This window comes from Budorcas taxicolor, chromosome 10 (assembly GCF_023091745.1).
Source record: "Budorcas taxicolor isolate Tak-1 chromosome 10, Takin1.1, whole genome shotgun sequence".
NCBI classification, from domain to species: Eukaryota; Metazoa; Chordata; class Mammalia; order Artiodactyla; family Bovidae; genus Budorcas; species Budorcas taxicolor.
In genome coordinates this window covers 83,200,043-83,215,311 of record NC_068919.1, presented here as the reverse complement: position 1 = coordinate 83,215,311, position 15,269 = coordinate 83,200,043, and the positions used below count along the sequence as shown (strand labels likewise).

Genomic DNA, 15,269 nt, shown 5'->3' with positions numbered 1-15,269 from the left:
TGTCAATTGTTTTTTTGGCCATTTGTTTCATTTTCTGTAGAATCACTCTCCACTCAAACAAATGAAAATGTATGTAATTTATAAAAATCTAAAAAACTTCTTGGTAAGTTCACTTTAACACTGAAGAGGAAAAACTCTACGTAATTATTGAACAGAAGAAATCTACACTGGTGTACACTAACTGTGGCAGCTGTTCCTAATTGTTCTGTCCGTCCCTTGATCACAGCTTGGCTGGAATTGTCCCCTTTTCCCCACCCAGGTGTTTATGGAAGAAAGTCTGGAGCTGCTGCCAAGCATCTACCTGGGCCCTGGCATGAGCCCTGGGCTCCCCTCCCCAGATGACAGGAGTGCCCACCAAGGTGTGCAGGGAAGCCGGGCACAGGGGGAAGTAAGGAGGCTCAATGTAGTGCCCCGTCCCTGGGTAACAGATGACCTGGGGTTTTGCCTTCCCATGGGCCTGCAAGCGCTTAGAGGCCTCGTTAGCATAGAATTCACTCTTCCAGTTGTGGTCATCCTGACCCACAAGAAACAGGAAGGGGCACTCAGCCCTTTCCACAGGAATGAAGCTCTTCCGGTCAGGTCCTTCCAAAGGGCTGTTCAGGACTTCCACAATGTCTACAAAGCCATCTTTGGTCATCTTGATTCGATTTTGGTTGAAACCCACAGGCGGCAGAATCTCACCTTTGTAGTGTAAGTTTCCACCGACACGGGCCACAGAGCCATTGATTATGACGGCCGCAGAGATGCCCTTCAGGAAGGAAGCCATGGAGAGGCAGAGCTCGCCTCCTTTCGAAATCCCAAGCAGCCCAACTCCTGGACCCTTCACCTGGAAAAGATCAAAGGGAAAAGGAGAATGAGTCCATGAACAGTGCAGTGTGGCCAGTAGTGCCTGGACTTGAGAGTCGGGGAACTGAGCCTGAATCTGGGCTCTCCCAGTTATCAAGGTTTGCAGCCGTGGGATATTGACTTAAACTTTTGTTGTACCTTGCTTTCCACAATTTCTCCATCACCATTCCTGGTGTCTTCAACAACCAAGTGGATGACAACGAAATACTCTGGCCTTGAAGTTTCTTGACCACCAAACCTCCAGTGGTCTTTTCCTCTCCCCCTGTCCATGGAACTCTCCAGGCAAGAATACTGGAGTGGGTTGCCATGTCCTCCTCCAAGGGATCTTCCCAACCCAGGAACTGAGCCCCTGTCTCATATCTCCTGCATTGGCAGGCAGGTTCTTTACCAAAAGCACCACCCGGGAAACCCTTAATAACAATCCCTTGACCTCAAATCCACTCTGCCCTAGTTTGTACTCCTTTTCACAGCAAAACTTGTGGGAAATTTTGTCTGTAGTTATGCACTTTCTTGTCTTAATTCTCTGCTGAGTCCCCTCCAGTGTAGTTTGAGTTTGCCCCGTTCCAGAAAGATTGTTCTCGTCAATTACCAAATTCTTCTGCTGTAAAAGGCCTTTTGATTGACCTATCAACAGCTATTTTTTTGGGTCATGGTTTCTACAATAGCACTCTTGACTGATTTCAACTATTTATTCCTTATAAAGGTGCTAGGAATGGGATATTATAGTGATCCCAATTTTTGAGAGTATGATACAGAAGCCCCAAGGTCAAGGAACTAGAAACTGGCAAAATCAAACCTCAAATTTAACTTTTCTCTATCAAATACACTATTATACTGGTTCCACTACACCCCATCACCTTCTCTAGGAGCTCCAAGGCTTTCAGCTACTTTGAGCTCTGATTGAATTATAAAATAAACAATCCTATTAATCCTCTAATATCCTGAGCAAGCTATATGTTCTAATCCTCTGATGTACTGAACCCTGAAACATTTCCTACTACCCAGGTCATTTACCACTAGGTGATTTGTTAAAAGTGAGTACTCTGCTCTCAGATGGTCATATGGAGGACAGGATTGTAAAACACAAACATTTAAACTGGAGACAGCCTTCTAGAGAGAATGATCACTTCCCCTCTTACTTCCTGGGTCAAACCGAGGGTTCTCAATGTGTTGAGCTCTTAATGAAATATGATAAAATACTGGAGTTTAAAATTCCATAATTTCAACTAGGACACTTTTACCAGCAGGAAATCTAACAATAACATCTAATTGCATGGAAACTGTCTGGGAGAAGTGACTAAGTATGTGTTGGGGGCAGATAGTGGCTGTCATGAATTTGTCAAGTTCTATGAAAACCAAGAGCATTTCAGAAGGAGAACTAATATGTAGAACATGAAACTAGAGAAGTTCCAACCTGAGGGTGATTAAGCAGGTAGTTCACAGCTTCTTCAAAGTACTCCAGGTGGAGGTTCTCCAGGCCCTTGGGGAGGTCTTCATAGTTACAATAAGCCAGTGCCATCACAGCAAAATCCTTCCCAGCCAGCAGACTAGCTCAATATTCCAGAAGGCCACCTCCAGCTGGAGAAATGTCCACAGTCCCAGGAAAGGGCCCGGGTTCTTGGGAAGAGAAAACAGAGTTAAACTAGAAACTCTTTGCTGTGGTGTCAAAAGCCATTTTTGCCTCTTTGGTGATATCACAGTTTTCTGTTGATGATCAGAAATGCTAAACAACTCTGGTCTTCAAAGGTCCAGACTGTGGCATAGTTTAAACCCACATTCCCTTCTATACCCAGGGCCTCAAAGCCCCACAGATTTTTGCAAAGAACATGTGCTACTTTTATGAGTACCACTCCACATCAATTATAGGAAGAATTTTCAATTACAAATCACAACAGAAGAATCAACAGGAAAGACTCATCAATCACAGGCCCCAACAACAACAACAAAAAGGATGTACATTGCATCCCTTCCAGGAAATTGACTACCCCAGGAATTCAGCCAATGAGAAATCATCATTGCCCTCAACTGTCACTTACCTCCAATAGACTTCTCCTGGAAGCAACCCCGCCCACCTTCCTCCTCTTTCTCTATAAAGTAACATTCCTTTCTTTGATTTGTTGAACTTGCCTATGGTTTTTGTTCTAGAATTAACCCATTTTTTCTGGTGAAACAACTGTTTTAAGGGCAACATTACTTGGTGCTCGGAAGTGGGATCCTAAGAGGTCTCCCCCAAACTCCCAGGTTGGTGAGGACACAGGTGCTCGTCCCCACAGACATGCGCTCACTGCTTTCTAGCTAAGCCTGGAGTTTGAGGGTAAGTCTGTCCTGGATTTCAAGCTCCACTGTCTGCATTTTGAGTTCTCCAATCTTTATTTGTGATCTATTTAAAGGCTTTGTCCTTTCTGAGAGTATTCCTTTGGTCTTTGGTCTGATTTCTTTAGGTACTGGGCTGTGCCTGTTGAAACTCTGCTGTTTAGGAATTTTTCTTTTTGCTCTAGAGAAAAATCTTTAATGGGATCCTTGTCATCAAAGTGCTTTGACAATGCCCCCCTCCTTTCTGGGACCCCGGCTGATTTTACGTTTAAAAACTTTGGTCCCTCCTCATGCCCATTTCTAATTAAATGGACTGAAAAATATTTGAGAACACCCATCAACATTATGAGGAACATTTGAGCTCCCCAAACTTACTTTTCTTAAAACTGAATTAGACGTCTGTTTAATTGGCATTCTGAGGCTTCCAGTCATTACTGGCAATCTAGAATTACTTCCCTGCAAATTACAATTTCGAAATTAACTGAGGTAAACGAACAACTGAAGGTGTCGAAAGGCTTCTGAGGCCCCTCTTTCCCTCTCCCTTCAGCCACTTCCTGTGCCCGGGCACCCCCTCCAGTGCCACTGCCGCCTCCCCTGCTGCCCTGCCTGTCTCCTCTATACCCTCAGTTTCCCCAGTCCAGTGCTCTCTCTGAATTTCTCTTTCTGTTGGCACTTCTCACCACTCCCTCCTCCTCCGAACTTATCAGAACCTGCCTCTAAAATTGTCTTCCGAGCACCCAGATAAACCCTATATTTCTTATGTTCCCTAGACTAAGGCTGAATTGGGAGTCATAGTTGAAGAGTTTCCTAAAGTAACCGAGAACCCTTACAGGTTTGCTGAAGAGTCTAACACAGTTCATTCAAACTTCCCAACCTGGTTGTTTAGATTTTTATCAGTTAGTCCACCTGCTTGTTGGTGAGGGTCAACCCAAACTTGTGATTAAGGTTGCCTGATGGGAACAGCCCAAACAGAATTTAGAAAAACCCCTAACTTTTGGCCAAATGCTGGAGTATTTTCTGGAAACCTCTACTGAGCAGTTACAGTAAATTTTCCTAAACTTACTGATTGAAACAAAATTCAGACCTGCACACAAAAATCTGATGAACCTGTTCATGATGATTAGAATTGTTCTCGGAATGTTTGCAAAGCAAACAAGTTCTCATTTGTTTGCAAAGGAAGATCCTGTTTTCTCTCAGGTGGTGAATCCACTCAGGTAACCTTTAACTCTATTTGTGCTGAGCCAGGATGTTCCTGTTTATCTGAAATAAGCAGGGTGGAATGAGAAACTGTGTCCACTCCAGATTTAATTTGGCACATCAGTTCACTTGCAAAGTAGATGAGTCAACTGATAAGAAAGACAACTAGATTTCTTAATTTTCAACTCTGGCAAATGAAGGTCCCTAAATAGAGCCCCAAACCTTCTAGTTGCTCCTATTATTGGGAAGACACAGGACACTGAAGAATTTTAGCATTCAAGGTGCCGTCAGCCTTCTAGCCAGCCTTTCCAGTGTCCTAATTTCGAATGATGGGGCTTCAAGGAACTACAGGGGCTCTTCCCAACCCTCTGTCTTGATCCATCTGTGGAAACATTTCTCCAGATTAAGGATGAAGCTCTTTCTATCCTTAATGACACCAGAGCTACACTCCTAGTACTCAACCCCACTTCTGTAAAGCAGCCCCTGCTTTGGAGTTCTAAAATCGTTCAATTAGTTGGAATCTCCAATCAGTCTCAAGAAGTTCCTGTCTCTGAACCTATTTCTTTCTGTTTCCTTGACAGAATACACCCTTTTCTCCTGAGTTCCTCTGCCCCTATTCATTTATTAGACTGAGACTTAGAAAAATATCATGCTGAAATTTCTCTCTCCTCTAACAGAGATAATTCTGGAATCTGACAGTACCAATCAATAGCCAACCAAGTGAATTAAGTGATCCTTTGAGATCTTTTATTGACTCAATTTCTGATGGTTTTCCTGGTGGGTCTGATGGCAAAGAATCTGCCTGCAATGCGGATTTGACCCCTGGGTCGGGAAGATCCCCTAGAGAAGGGAATGGCAACCTACTCCAGTATTCTTGCCTGAAGAATTCCATGAACAGAGGAGCCTGGTGAACTATAGTCCATGAAGTCACAAAGAGTTGGACATGACTGAGCAACTAATATTTTCGCTTTGACATATTTCATTAGCTCCATTTTTGATGGCACTGTAGCTGAATCTGGAGGACACTGATAATTGTCCCTATTTGATAGCTACCATCATCCTCTTTACAGGCAAAATCTTCAGCTGATATTAGAGGAATCCACAATGCAACTTCTATCAACATTCAAACAGATGTTGAATGTTGAATTCAAACAACATTCAAACTTCTCCCTAAATCAATCAGTATCCTAGAAATAAAGAATTCCTGCAAGGCATCAAACCTATAATAGAGGATTAAAATTCTCAGGGCCTCATTATCCTCTGTAGTACTCGCTGGAACACTGCTATTTAGACTGTGTGTGCTCAGTTGCTTCTGACTCTTTGCAACCTCATGGACTGCAGCCTGCCAGGCTTCTCTGTCCATGGGATTTCCCAGGCAAGAATACTGGAGTGGGTTGCCATCTCCTTCTCCAAGGGATCTTCCCGACCCAGGGATCAAACTCAGGTCTCCTGCATTGGCAGGCAGGTTCTTTACCACTGTGCCACCTGAGAAGCCCATTTAGGCTATGAGAAAACCCAATACATGGGGCGAGAAGTTTGTCCAAGAGTTATGAGCAAAAAAACACGGTTATCCTTTGTCGCCTTGTTGTTCCTAAGCCCCAAACACTACTGATATCTAGTCCCAATGAAAGCAACTTCTTCACCATAACTGATTTATGCAGTGCATTCTTTAGTATTTCAATTGATGAGGTGAGTAAATACATGTTTGCTTTCATGTAGGAAAAAAGGCAATTCACCTGGACAGCAATGTCCCAGGCTTTCACAGACAGTTCCTGTTACTTTTTACAAGTCTTAAAAGCTGATTTGGGTGATGGGTGATATAAACTTTTCTCCAGGCTTTACTTTGTCACAGTACATGAATGATTTGCTTCTCTGCTCTCTGTAAAACTCTTTATGGCAAGAGAGCATCCACCTTTTAAAACTTTCAGCCTTCAAAGGACAGAAAATCTCTAAAAAAAACTGCAGGTTCCTCTAATACAAATTGGATATTTAGGGCACCTGATTATGGAAAACATTTTGCTTCTGGTTCTGTCAAAACTGGATTCCAAATACTTCTCTTATGGCCCAGTCCCTACCTACTTTACTTTTAAAAAAAGCCAACAATCTGGTCTTAACCAGAAATTAAAAAACTCCCACTACTTACCTCTGTGCACACATTAAACCATTAGTCTACTGACAAAATGATAGCATCCATAAGCAAATATCGGTTGGGAAATATAAGGTCACAAAAAGTGCCTGCACCTCACTTGTCCAACCTGCTCAAGCTAGAATCCAGGAAAACCTGTTCGCGCAACTCCTGGCCACTGAATTGTCTGATGGAACACGGGAGTTTTGCAAATGGATTTCATTTAGCTTTCTCTGTCTCAAAAAACTAAAAATGTTTTAGTCATGGTTTGTATTTTTCTCACTGGAGTGAAACTTTCCCCTGTAGACAGGTCACTACATCTTCTATAGCTAAAATTCTGTTCAGTTCAGTTATTCAGTCATGTCTGACTGTTTGTGACCCCATGGGCTGCAGCAAGCCAGGCTTCCCTACCCATCACCAACTGCCAGAGCTTGCTCAAACTCATGTCCACTGAGTCTGTGATGCCATCCAACCATCTCATCCTCTGTCGTCCCTTCTCCTCCTGCCTTCAATCTTTCCCAGCATCAGGGTCTTTTCTAATGAGTCAGTTCTTCCATCAGGTGGCCAAAGTATTGGAGTTTCAGCTTTAGCATCAGTCCTTCTAATGAATATCCTGAACTGGCTTCATTTAGAATTGACTGGTTTGATTTCCTTGCAGTCCAAGGGACTCTCAAGACTCTTCTCCAACACCACGGTTCAAAGGCATCAATTCTTCAGTGCTCAGCTTTCTTTATAGTCCAACTCTCACATCCATACATGACTACTGGAAAAACCATAGCTTTGACTAGATGGACCTTTGTTGGAAAATTCCTAAAATTCTGTTAGTAAAAGATTATCCCTTCCTGAGGAAGCCCTCTTGAACTGCCTAGAGATCAGGGAACCTGTTTAACTGGTCAAGTACTTCTGTTTTCACAACACTTTCACTATGCTTATTCTCAATCCTCAGGGTAAGTCAAACAACTAACGGCACTTTAAGACTCAATTGGCAAAATTTGTAAAATTCTCCAGATACCTTGGCCAAAGGCATTGCTGTTGGTCCTTCTAAATTTCAGTTCCACCCCCTTTGGAACTCAAAAACTCTCACCCTTTGAAAAAGTCACAAGACATGCAACATACCTGACCCCTGCATCTTTTGATTCACAGCTGATGAAAAGAGTATACATCATAGTGTAAAGGCCTAGTTGCTTCCATTAAAAATAAACATGCTTTGATAGAGCAGTCTTGTCACAGAACCCTCCCAGGAGATGAAGACCTTAAGCATCATATCTTGTACCTTAGAGATTTCATTTACTAGAAAAGATACCTCCAAAAAGTCTCATTTAATCTCACTGGAAAGACCACTTTCAGGTACTGCTAACCAACCCTTGTGCTGCCAAACTCCAGGGAACAGGCTCTTCATTTCACATGACACATCTCAAAAGAGCACCAAACCCTGACTGAACCTTGCACCAGAGGATGACCTGAGAGCAAAGGCTCCCCAGAACCGAGGCAGATAACACTGACCAGACATCTTTGCCAAAATGTCAGGGACAAGACTATTAAAAAGTTCAAGATTCACATGTCTTTTTTTTATTTGGACTGATAACCGACTGGATTCTTATCCGAATTCAGGATAACTGAACTTGCAACCTTACATACCATATTACTTACTGATAACATATTTGTTTCCAAAGAGTTCTTTTGAGATTACATTACTGTTTTTAAAATATCTTTGAAGTTTTGCTGTCTTTATGAGGGTTCATTAGCTATTGCTTTGTGTTTATACCTGCACTGCTGCTGCTGCTAAGTCACTTCAGTCGTGTCCGACTCTGTGCGACCCCATAGACGGCAGCCCACCAGGAGCCCCCATCCCTGGGATTCTCCAGGCAAGAACACTGGAGGGGGTTGCCATTTCCTTCTCCAGCGCATGAAAGTGAAAAGTGAAAGTGAAGTTGCTCAGTCGTGTCCGACTCCTAGCGACCCCATGGACTGCAGCCTACCAGGCTCCTCCGTCCATGGGATTTTCCAGGCAAGAGTACTGGAGTGGGGTGCCACTGCCTTCTCCTATACTTGCACTATATCTTCCCAAATGCACTGGGTTAATTCTTTTAGATGTTGTGTGCTCTTATTGTATTCACTATTCTGCTCTCCTGCCTGTTTTAAATGGGGACTTCCAGGAGACATTCATGATTCTAGGTTCACTTCCACAGGGAGAACTTTACCCCTTGAAATCAGAATAAGTGCCTGGGGCTTCCCTAGCTGCTCAGTGGTAAAGAACCCACTTGCGAATCAATGCAGGAGACCCAGGTGTGATCCCTGGGTTGGGAAGATTCCCCTGGAGAAGGAAATGGCAACCAACTCGAGTATTCTTGCCTGAGAAATCCCATAAACAGAGGAGCCTAGCAGACTACAGTTCATGGGGTCGCAAAAGAGTCAGACATGACTTAGCGACTGAACAAAGACAAGTATTTGTTCAGTTGGCGACCTTCAGGCTACAGTTTGGAATTGTCCTGTTATTTTTGATTCTGTACTTGTTGTCCACTAGACCTTTGTAAAAACAATGTACCCCAAATGGTGTACTCTATTGCTTAGGGTCTTGATAAATATGGACTATAGATGCAAAGTGCTGGAAAGTTCTCCCTCCTACCCCTCCTTGTTACTCAGATGTGACCTCAGTAAGTTTCTAATCTGCGCAGTTTCTCTCTAACAAGGGACATGATAGCTAGGAAAGGTTCTTCCAGACATTGAAGGACAAAAGACCACTAACTCTTGATCGGTGGTGTTCTTGGAGAAAAATCTTAATTAAAAGGGAGAAATGTGAAAATTAATAAAGGGAGACCTCACCAAAATGGAGTCAGGAGGACAGAACTGGAGAACTGCCATGCAGTACCACTCCACATCGATTGTAGGAATAACTGTCCTTTATAGATCACAACAGAAGGATCATCAACAGGAAAGAATAATCAGTTACAGGCCCCAACAGAAAAAGATGTATATTGCCTCCCCTCCAAGAAATGGAATACCCCAGCAATTCAGCAATGAAAAATTGTCGACACCCCAAACTCTATTCTTTGATAGAGTTTTGTTCAAAACAACAGCTCCCGACTTCCTTCTTTTTCTCTGTAAAATAACATTCCTCTCCTTGTTCTGTTGGACTTGCTAAGTCACTTCAGTCGTGTCTGACTCTGTGTGACCCCAGAGACGGCAACCCACCAGGCTCCCCCGTCCCTGGGATTCTCCAGACAAGAACACTGGAGTGGGTTGCCATTTCCTTCTCCAATGCATGCAAGTGAAAAGTGAAAGTGAAGTCATTCAGTCGTGTCCGACTCTTAGCGACCCCATGGACTGCAACCTACCAGGCTCCTCCGGGGGATTTTCCTCCATGGGATTTTCCAGGCAAGAGTACTGGAGTGGGGGTGCCATTGCCTTCTCCATCTGTTGGACTTGCCTACAGTTTTTGCCATAGCATGTTTCCAAATTACAGTTCTCTGTTATTCCCGAGTTAACCCAGTTTTTGCTAGTCAAGTAACTAACTTTTATTTTTAAGAGCAACAGTGAGGATGCAAAACGAAACAATCACCCTGGAAAACAGCCGACCAAGTTCTTATAAATTTAAACATACACTTAGGTTATGACCCAGTAATCTCACTTCCAGGTATTTACCCCCAAAAATGAAAGCTTGTGTTCACACAGAAACATGGATTCAAGTGTTTGCATTGACTTTATTCATAATCTCCAAAGACTCAAAACTCAAACTCAAACTCAAAACTCCACCTGGCTAATGAATTAACAAACTGTGGCACATCCATACAATGGAAACTTGTAAGAGACAAGAAGGAACTGGCAAATGCATGGAGGAACACAAATGAATCTCAAGTGTGTTATGCTAGACTCAAAAAGCTACCTACTGTGTATGCTTCTAGTTATTTCACATTTTCATTATTTACATAAAAGTTTGTATATAATGTGCAATTTTTAAGGAATAATTATAAAGCAAGTAGTTTATGCCCAGAACTTTAAGAAATAATTCAGTTCTAACCATCAAAGCCCTGTGAGTTCCTGTTTCTCTTCCCTCACTTTCCACTATTCTAAATTGATCAGTCTGTTGATTTTTTTACAGTCTTACCTCTTGGAAGCACATTTTAAATGGCATTTTGTTTGGTTTGCTCTTTTAAAAAATGTTATCTGAATGTAATGCTACTGAATGTGTTCTTCGGGAACTTGATGTTTCATTCAACACTGTTTGTGAGGTTCATCCTGTTGGTTCCTGTGACTCTAGTTCAGTCACTTTTGTGCTGTAAATATATCTCAATTTATGCATCGGTTTTATTATTGATGGACATTTGGGCTGTTTCTGTTGAATTTGCTCTTAGAAACATAAATCCCTACTGGTGTACCAGGAGTAGAATGACATAGTCAACTTACTAAGTAAAAGCAATTTTTTCCAGAGTAGATGAATAACTGTATTTCTCTTACCAGTATATGGAAGTTCCTTTTCTTCCACATACTGGTCAAACATTGGTAATGTTAGACTTCTAAATTATGAGGGTGTGAAATGTAGTGTGCAGTTCTGAGGTAGGAGACAGAGGGTCTCTGGACTAGACACCTGGTGTAAGTCAAGTGGAGTAAAATTCGAGCTTTGTTCTCACCAGACACTCCACAGACAAAGCAAGTGGCAAAAGCTGAGTTCTACTAAAGCAAAGAGATAAAACGCCCACACTTGAGGTCAAGGAAGACTTCCCTGTCTGTACATGCACAGGAAGGCTTCAGTTCAGTTCAGTTCAGTCATTCACTCATGTCAGACTCTTTGCGACCCCATGAATTGCAGCACGCCAGGCCTCCTTGTCCATCACCAACTCCCGGAGTTTACTCAAACTCATGTCCATCGAGTTGGTGATGCCATCCAGCCATCTCATCCTCTGTCATTCCCTTCTCCTCCTGCCCCCAGTCACTCCCAGCATCAGGGTCTTTTCCAATGAGTCAACTCTTCACATGAGGTGACCAAAGTATTGGAGTTTCAGCTTTAGCATCAGTCCTTCCAATGAACACCAGGACTGATGTCCTTTAGGATGGACTGGTTGGATCTTCTTGCAGTCCAAGGGACTCTCAAGAGTCTTCTCCAACACTACGGTTCAAAAGTATCAATTCTTTGGCTCTCAGCTTTCTTCACGGTCCAACTCTCACATACATACACGACCACTAGAAAAACCATAGCCTTGACTAGATGGATCTTTGTTGGCAAAGTAATGTCTCTGCTTTTGAATGTGCTGTCTCGGTTGGTTGTAACTTTCCTTCCAAGGAGTAAGCATCTTTTAATTTCATGGCTACAATCACCATCTGCAGTGATTTTGGAGCCCCCCCAAAATAAAGTCTGCCACTGTTTCCACTGTTTCCCCATCTATTTGCCATGAAGTGATGGGACCAGATGCCATGATCTTCGTTTTCTGAATGTTGAGCTTTAAGCCAACTTTTTCACTCTCCTCTTTCACTTTCATCAAGAGGCTTTTTAGTTCCTCTTCACTTTCTGCCATAAGGGTGGTGTCATCTGCATATCTGAGGTTATTGATGTTTCTCCCAGCATTCTTGATTCCATCTTGTGCTTCTTCCAGCCCAGCATTTCTCATGATGTACTCTGCATATAAGTTAAATAAGCAGGGTGACAATATACAGCCTTGACATACTCCTTTTCCTATTTGGAACCAGTCTGTTGTTCCATGTCCAGTTCTAACTGTTGCTTCCTGACCTGCATATAGGTTTCTCAAGAGGCAGATCAGGTGGTCTGGTATTCCCATCTCTTTCAGAATTTTCCACAGTTTCTTGTGATCCACACCATCAAAGGCTTTGCCATAGTCAATAAAGCAGAAATAGATGTTTTTCTGGAACTCTCCTCTTGCCTTTTCGATGATCCAGCGGATGTTGACAATTTGATCTCTTATTAGGGGTCCAAAAGGGAGGGTTCCTCATAATAAGTGTGGACATGCACCCACAGACCTCTACGGTGGGATCCATTAGAAAAAAGTTGCACACACATCTTACAGAGAGTCCAAGGACCAGTCAAGTGTAAAGAAATAAACAAGATAATTGACCAAAGGGAAACAATGAACAGGAAGGACTGTCCTACATATGTGATTTACATCAGCTCTATACTATGCTCCTCACTCAGGATGCCCATACCCTTTTTTCTCTGGGTGTGTATCTCTACCTAATTTCTAACTTACTGTGCTTCTCCTTACTCAGGACGTCTACATTCCTCTCCTGGTGTGTATCTCTACTGAGCTTCTGACTTCTGACTCACTGCGCTCTTCCTCTTTAGAGAGGACGCCGATACCGATTCTCTCCAGGTGTACATTTCTGCCTAGTTTTTGACTTAGTGTGCCTGGTGGGCTGCAGTCCATGGGATCGCCAAGGGTCGGACACAACTTCGCTTTCACTTTCATGCATTGGAGAAGGAAATGGCAACCCACTCCAGTGTTCTTGCCTGGAGAATCCCAGGGACGGGGGAGCCTGGTGGGCTGCCGTCTATGGGGTCGCACAGAGTCAGACACAACTGAAGTGACTTAGCAGCAGCAGCAGCAGCAGCACCTCACTCAGGATTCCCACACTCCTCTTTGAGTGTGCATTTCTGCCTTGATTCTGTCTTAAATAAACAATCTTGTTTCTCCCTGTACTCTCCCATACTTTGTGCTGTGTTTCTAATAACCTTTGTACCTGTTTTTACAGTTTTTGTCTCCTTGAAACATTCTTGCTTTCAAACAGTGGCAAGAGCGAGGGAGGGCCACTTTGCTTCTAGCCTCTAGCCCCTGGTGGTCTAGTAGTTAGGACTCAGTTTTCATCCAAGTTACCCAGGTTCAGTTCCTGGGCAGGGAACTAAGATCTCTCTTCAGGAAGGCTCACTGCCCTCCCACTGAGATCAGTTTTATTTTGCATTTGCCTGATTCTTAATGAAGATAACCATCTTTTAACAGTTTCATTGGTTGTTTTTTATGTAATGGTCAAATTAAACAATATCAAAAGATCCCCAGTGGATAACAAGAGGCTTTCCTCCTTCATTCTAATTTTCTTAAATCTTTTTTTTGGGGGGGGGGGGGCTACTGTGCTGGGTCCTTGTTGCTGTGTGGGTTTGTCTTTAGTTGCGGTGAGCGAGGTCTGCAGTCTAGCGGTGGTAGGCTGGCCCCTCATCGTGGTGGCCTCTCTTGTGGAACACAGGCTCAATAGGTGTAGTACACAGAACCAGCTGCTCTGGAGGCATATTGGATCTTCCCCGATCAGGGATCGAACTTGTGGCCCCAGGTGGCTTCTTTACCACTGAGCCACCAGGAAAGGCCCCTAATTTTCTTAAATCTTTTAATATATGGTGGGAGTTAAGAAGCAACGTTGTAAAATTGAGAGATTTGGAAAGAAAACTTTAAAAACTGGGAATTACGTATAAAAAATTTTTTTTTCATCACAACTATCTTTTCTCCCTTTCCTTGTGATCTCTTTGCCCTGACCTCTGTTCCGGAACAACGGAATCACCTCCACAGCTAACGAAAGGTCCAGTCCTGTCTCCTGCAAAGTTTCAGGCCCCACATACTTTTGGAATGCTGGGAGCTACCTACTTATTGCCTTGCTCTCACACAGGGACAGATCAACAGTTAGCGATACTGACGGCTCACCTGGCGGCAGGAAGAGCGTGCCGCGCACCCGGCCCGCGCGCACCGGCTCGCGCCGCACCCCGGGCGCCAGGAAGTCGCGCTCGTGCACCGCCCGGCCCAGGAGTCGCTGAGCCTCGGGCTCGTGACCGTCGAGCACCTCCAGCTCCACGGCGAAGGGTGTCTGCACGTCCCGCTTCACCAGGCGCAGCAAGGCCTTCTCGGGCTCCAGAGCCCAGAAGAGCCCCATGGGCTCGAGCCCCGCGAAGCTGCCGCCCAGCGCGGGCGCGCGCTCCAGGGCCAGCAGGCCGGCGGCGTCGGCGCAGTAGCGCGCGTGGGCCCTGAAGAGCGCGCCCTTCTCGTCGCGCAGGGACGCGCGCAGCGCTGCCTCGGCGCCGGGCCGCGCACGGCGATGCGCGCAGGCTTGTCCCAGCGGCAGCGGCCGGCCGGCTCCAGCGTCACGGTCACTGTCATCCCAGACGCACAGCCTCGGTCCGTACTCTAAACGGGGAAGCGCGGACGGCTGCTGGAGTTTTGTCTCAAGCCGACTGGAGCGCGCTCGGAGACAAGACGAGATCAGGCGTGATCTGGCGCCAAGTTAAGTTTCGTGACTGAGCCGCCTTTGGAACGTCCTGGGGCTTCAGGTCTGTGGACCCTGTGCGCCAGAGTCGTCTGAAGTTAAAAGCACCAGATCGTTCACCCGGGCCAGGACAGGACGCACAGGGATGTCCTGCATCCAGAACACGAATCTCCCCGCCCACCGACGCCTCTTCTCTGCCTTAAAGTGCTTCGTTGGTGAAATCAGAGATTAGTGAATTTAGGCAAAATTCCAACAATAGGGAAAGGACACCTTTAACAAACAATCATTGAATTATAGGTACATCCTTATTGCAAAATTCAGACTTAAATTGAAGAAAGTAGGGAAAACCACTAGACCATTCAGGTTATGACCTAAATCAAAGCTTTTACCATTATACAGTGGAAAGGCAAATAGATTCCAGGGATTAGAGCTGATAGACAGTGCCTAAAGAACTATGGATGGAGGTTCCTGACATTGTACAGGAGGCAGTGATCAAGACCATCCCCAAGAAAAGAAGTGCAAAAAGGCAAAATAGTTGTCTGAGAAGGCCTTACAAATAGCTGAGAAAAGAAGATAAGCTAAAGGCAAAAGAGAAAAG

The 15,269-nt window shown here is 44.3% G+C and overlaps 1 protein-coding gene across 1 annotated transcript; it reads right to left on the bottom strand.

Moving 5' to 3' along the window:
• Positions 1-220: 220 nt before the first annotated feature.
• On the bottom strand, positions 221-14,565 carry LOC128054553 (acyl-coenzyme A thioesterase 1-like). The gene is given in 4 exon segments (XM_052647191.1): positions 221-826; positions 2,261-2,463; positions 14,116-14,472; positions 14,475-14,565. Coding segments are annotated over 4 exon segments (1,257 nt in total).
• Between the last annotated feature and the right edge of the window lie 704 nt (positions 14,566-15,269).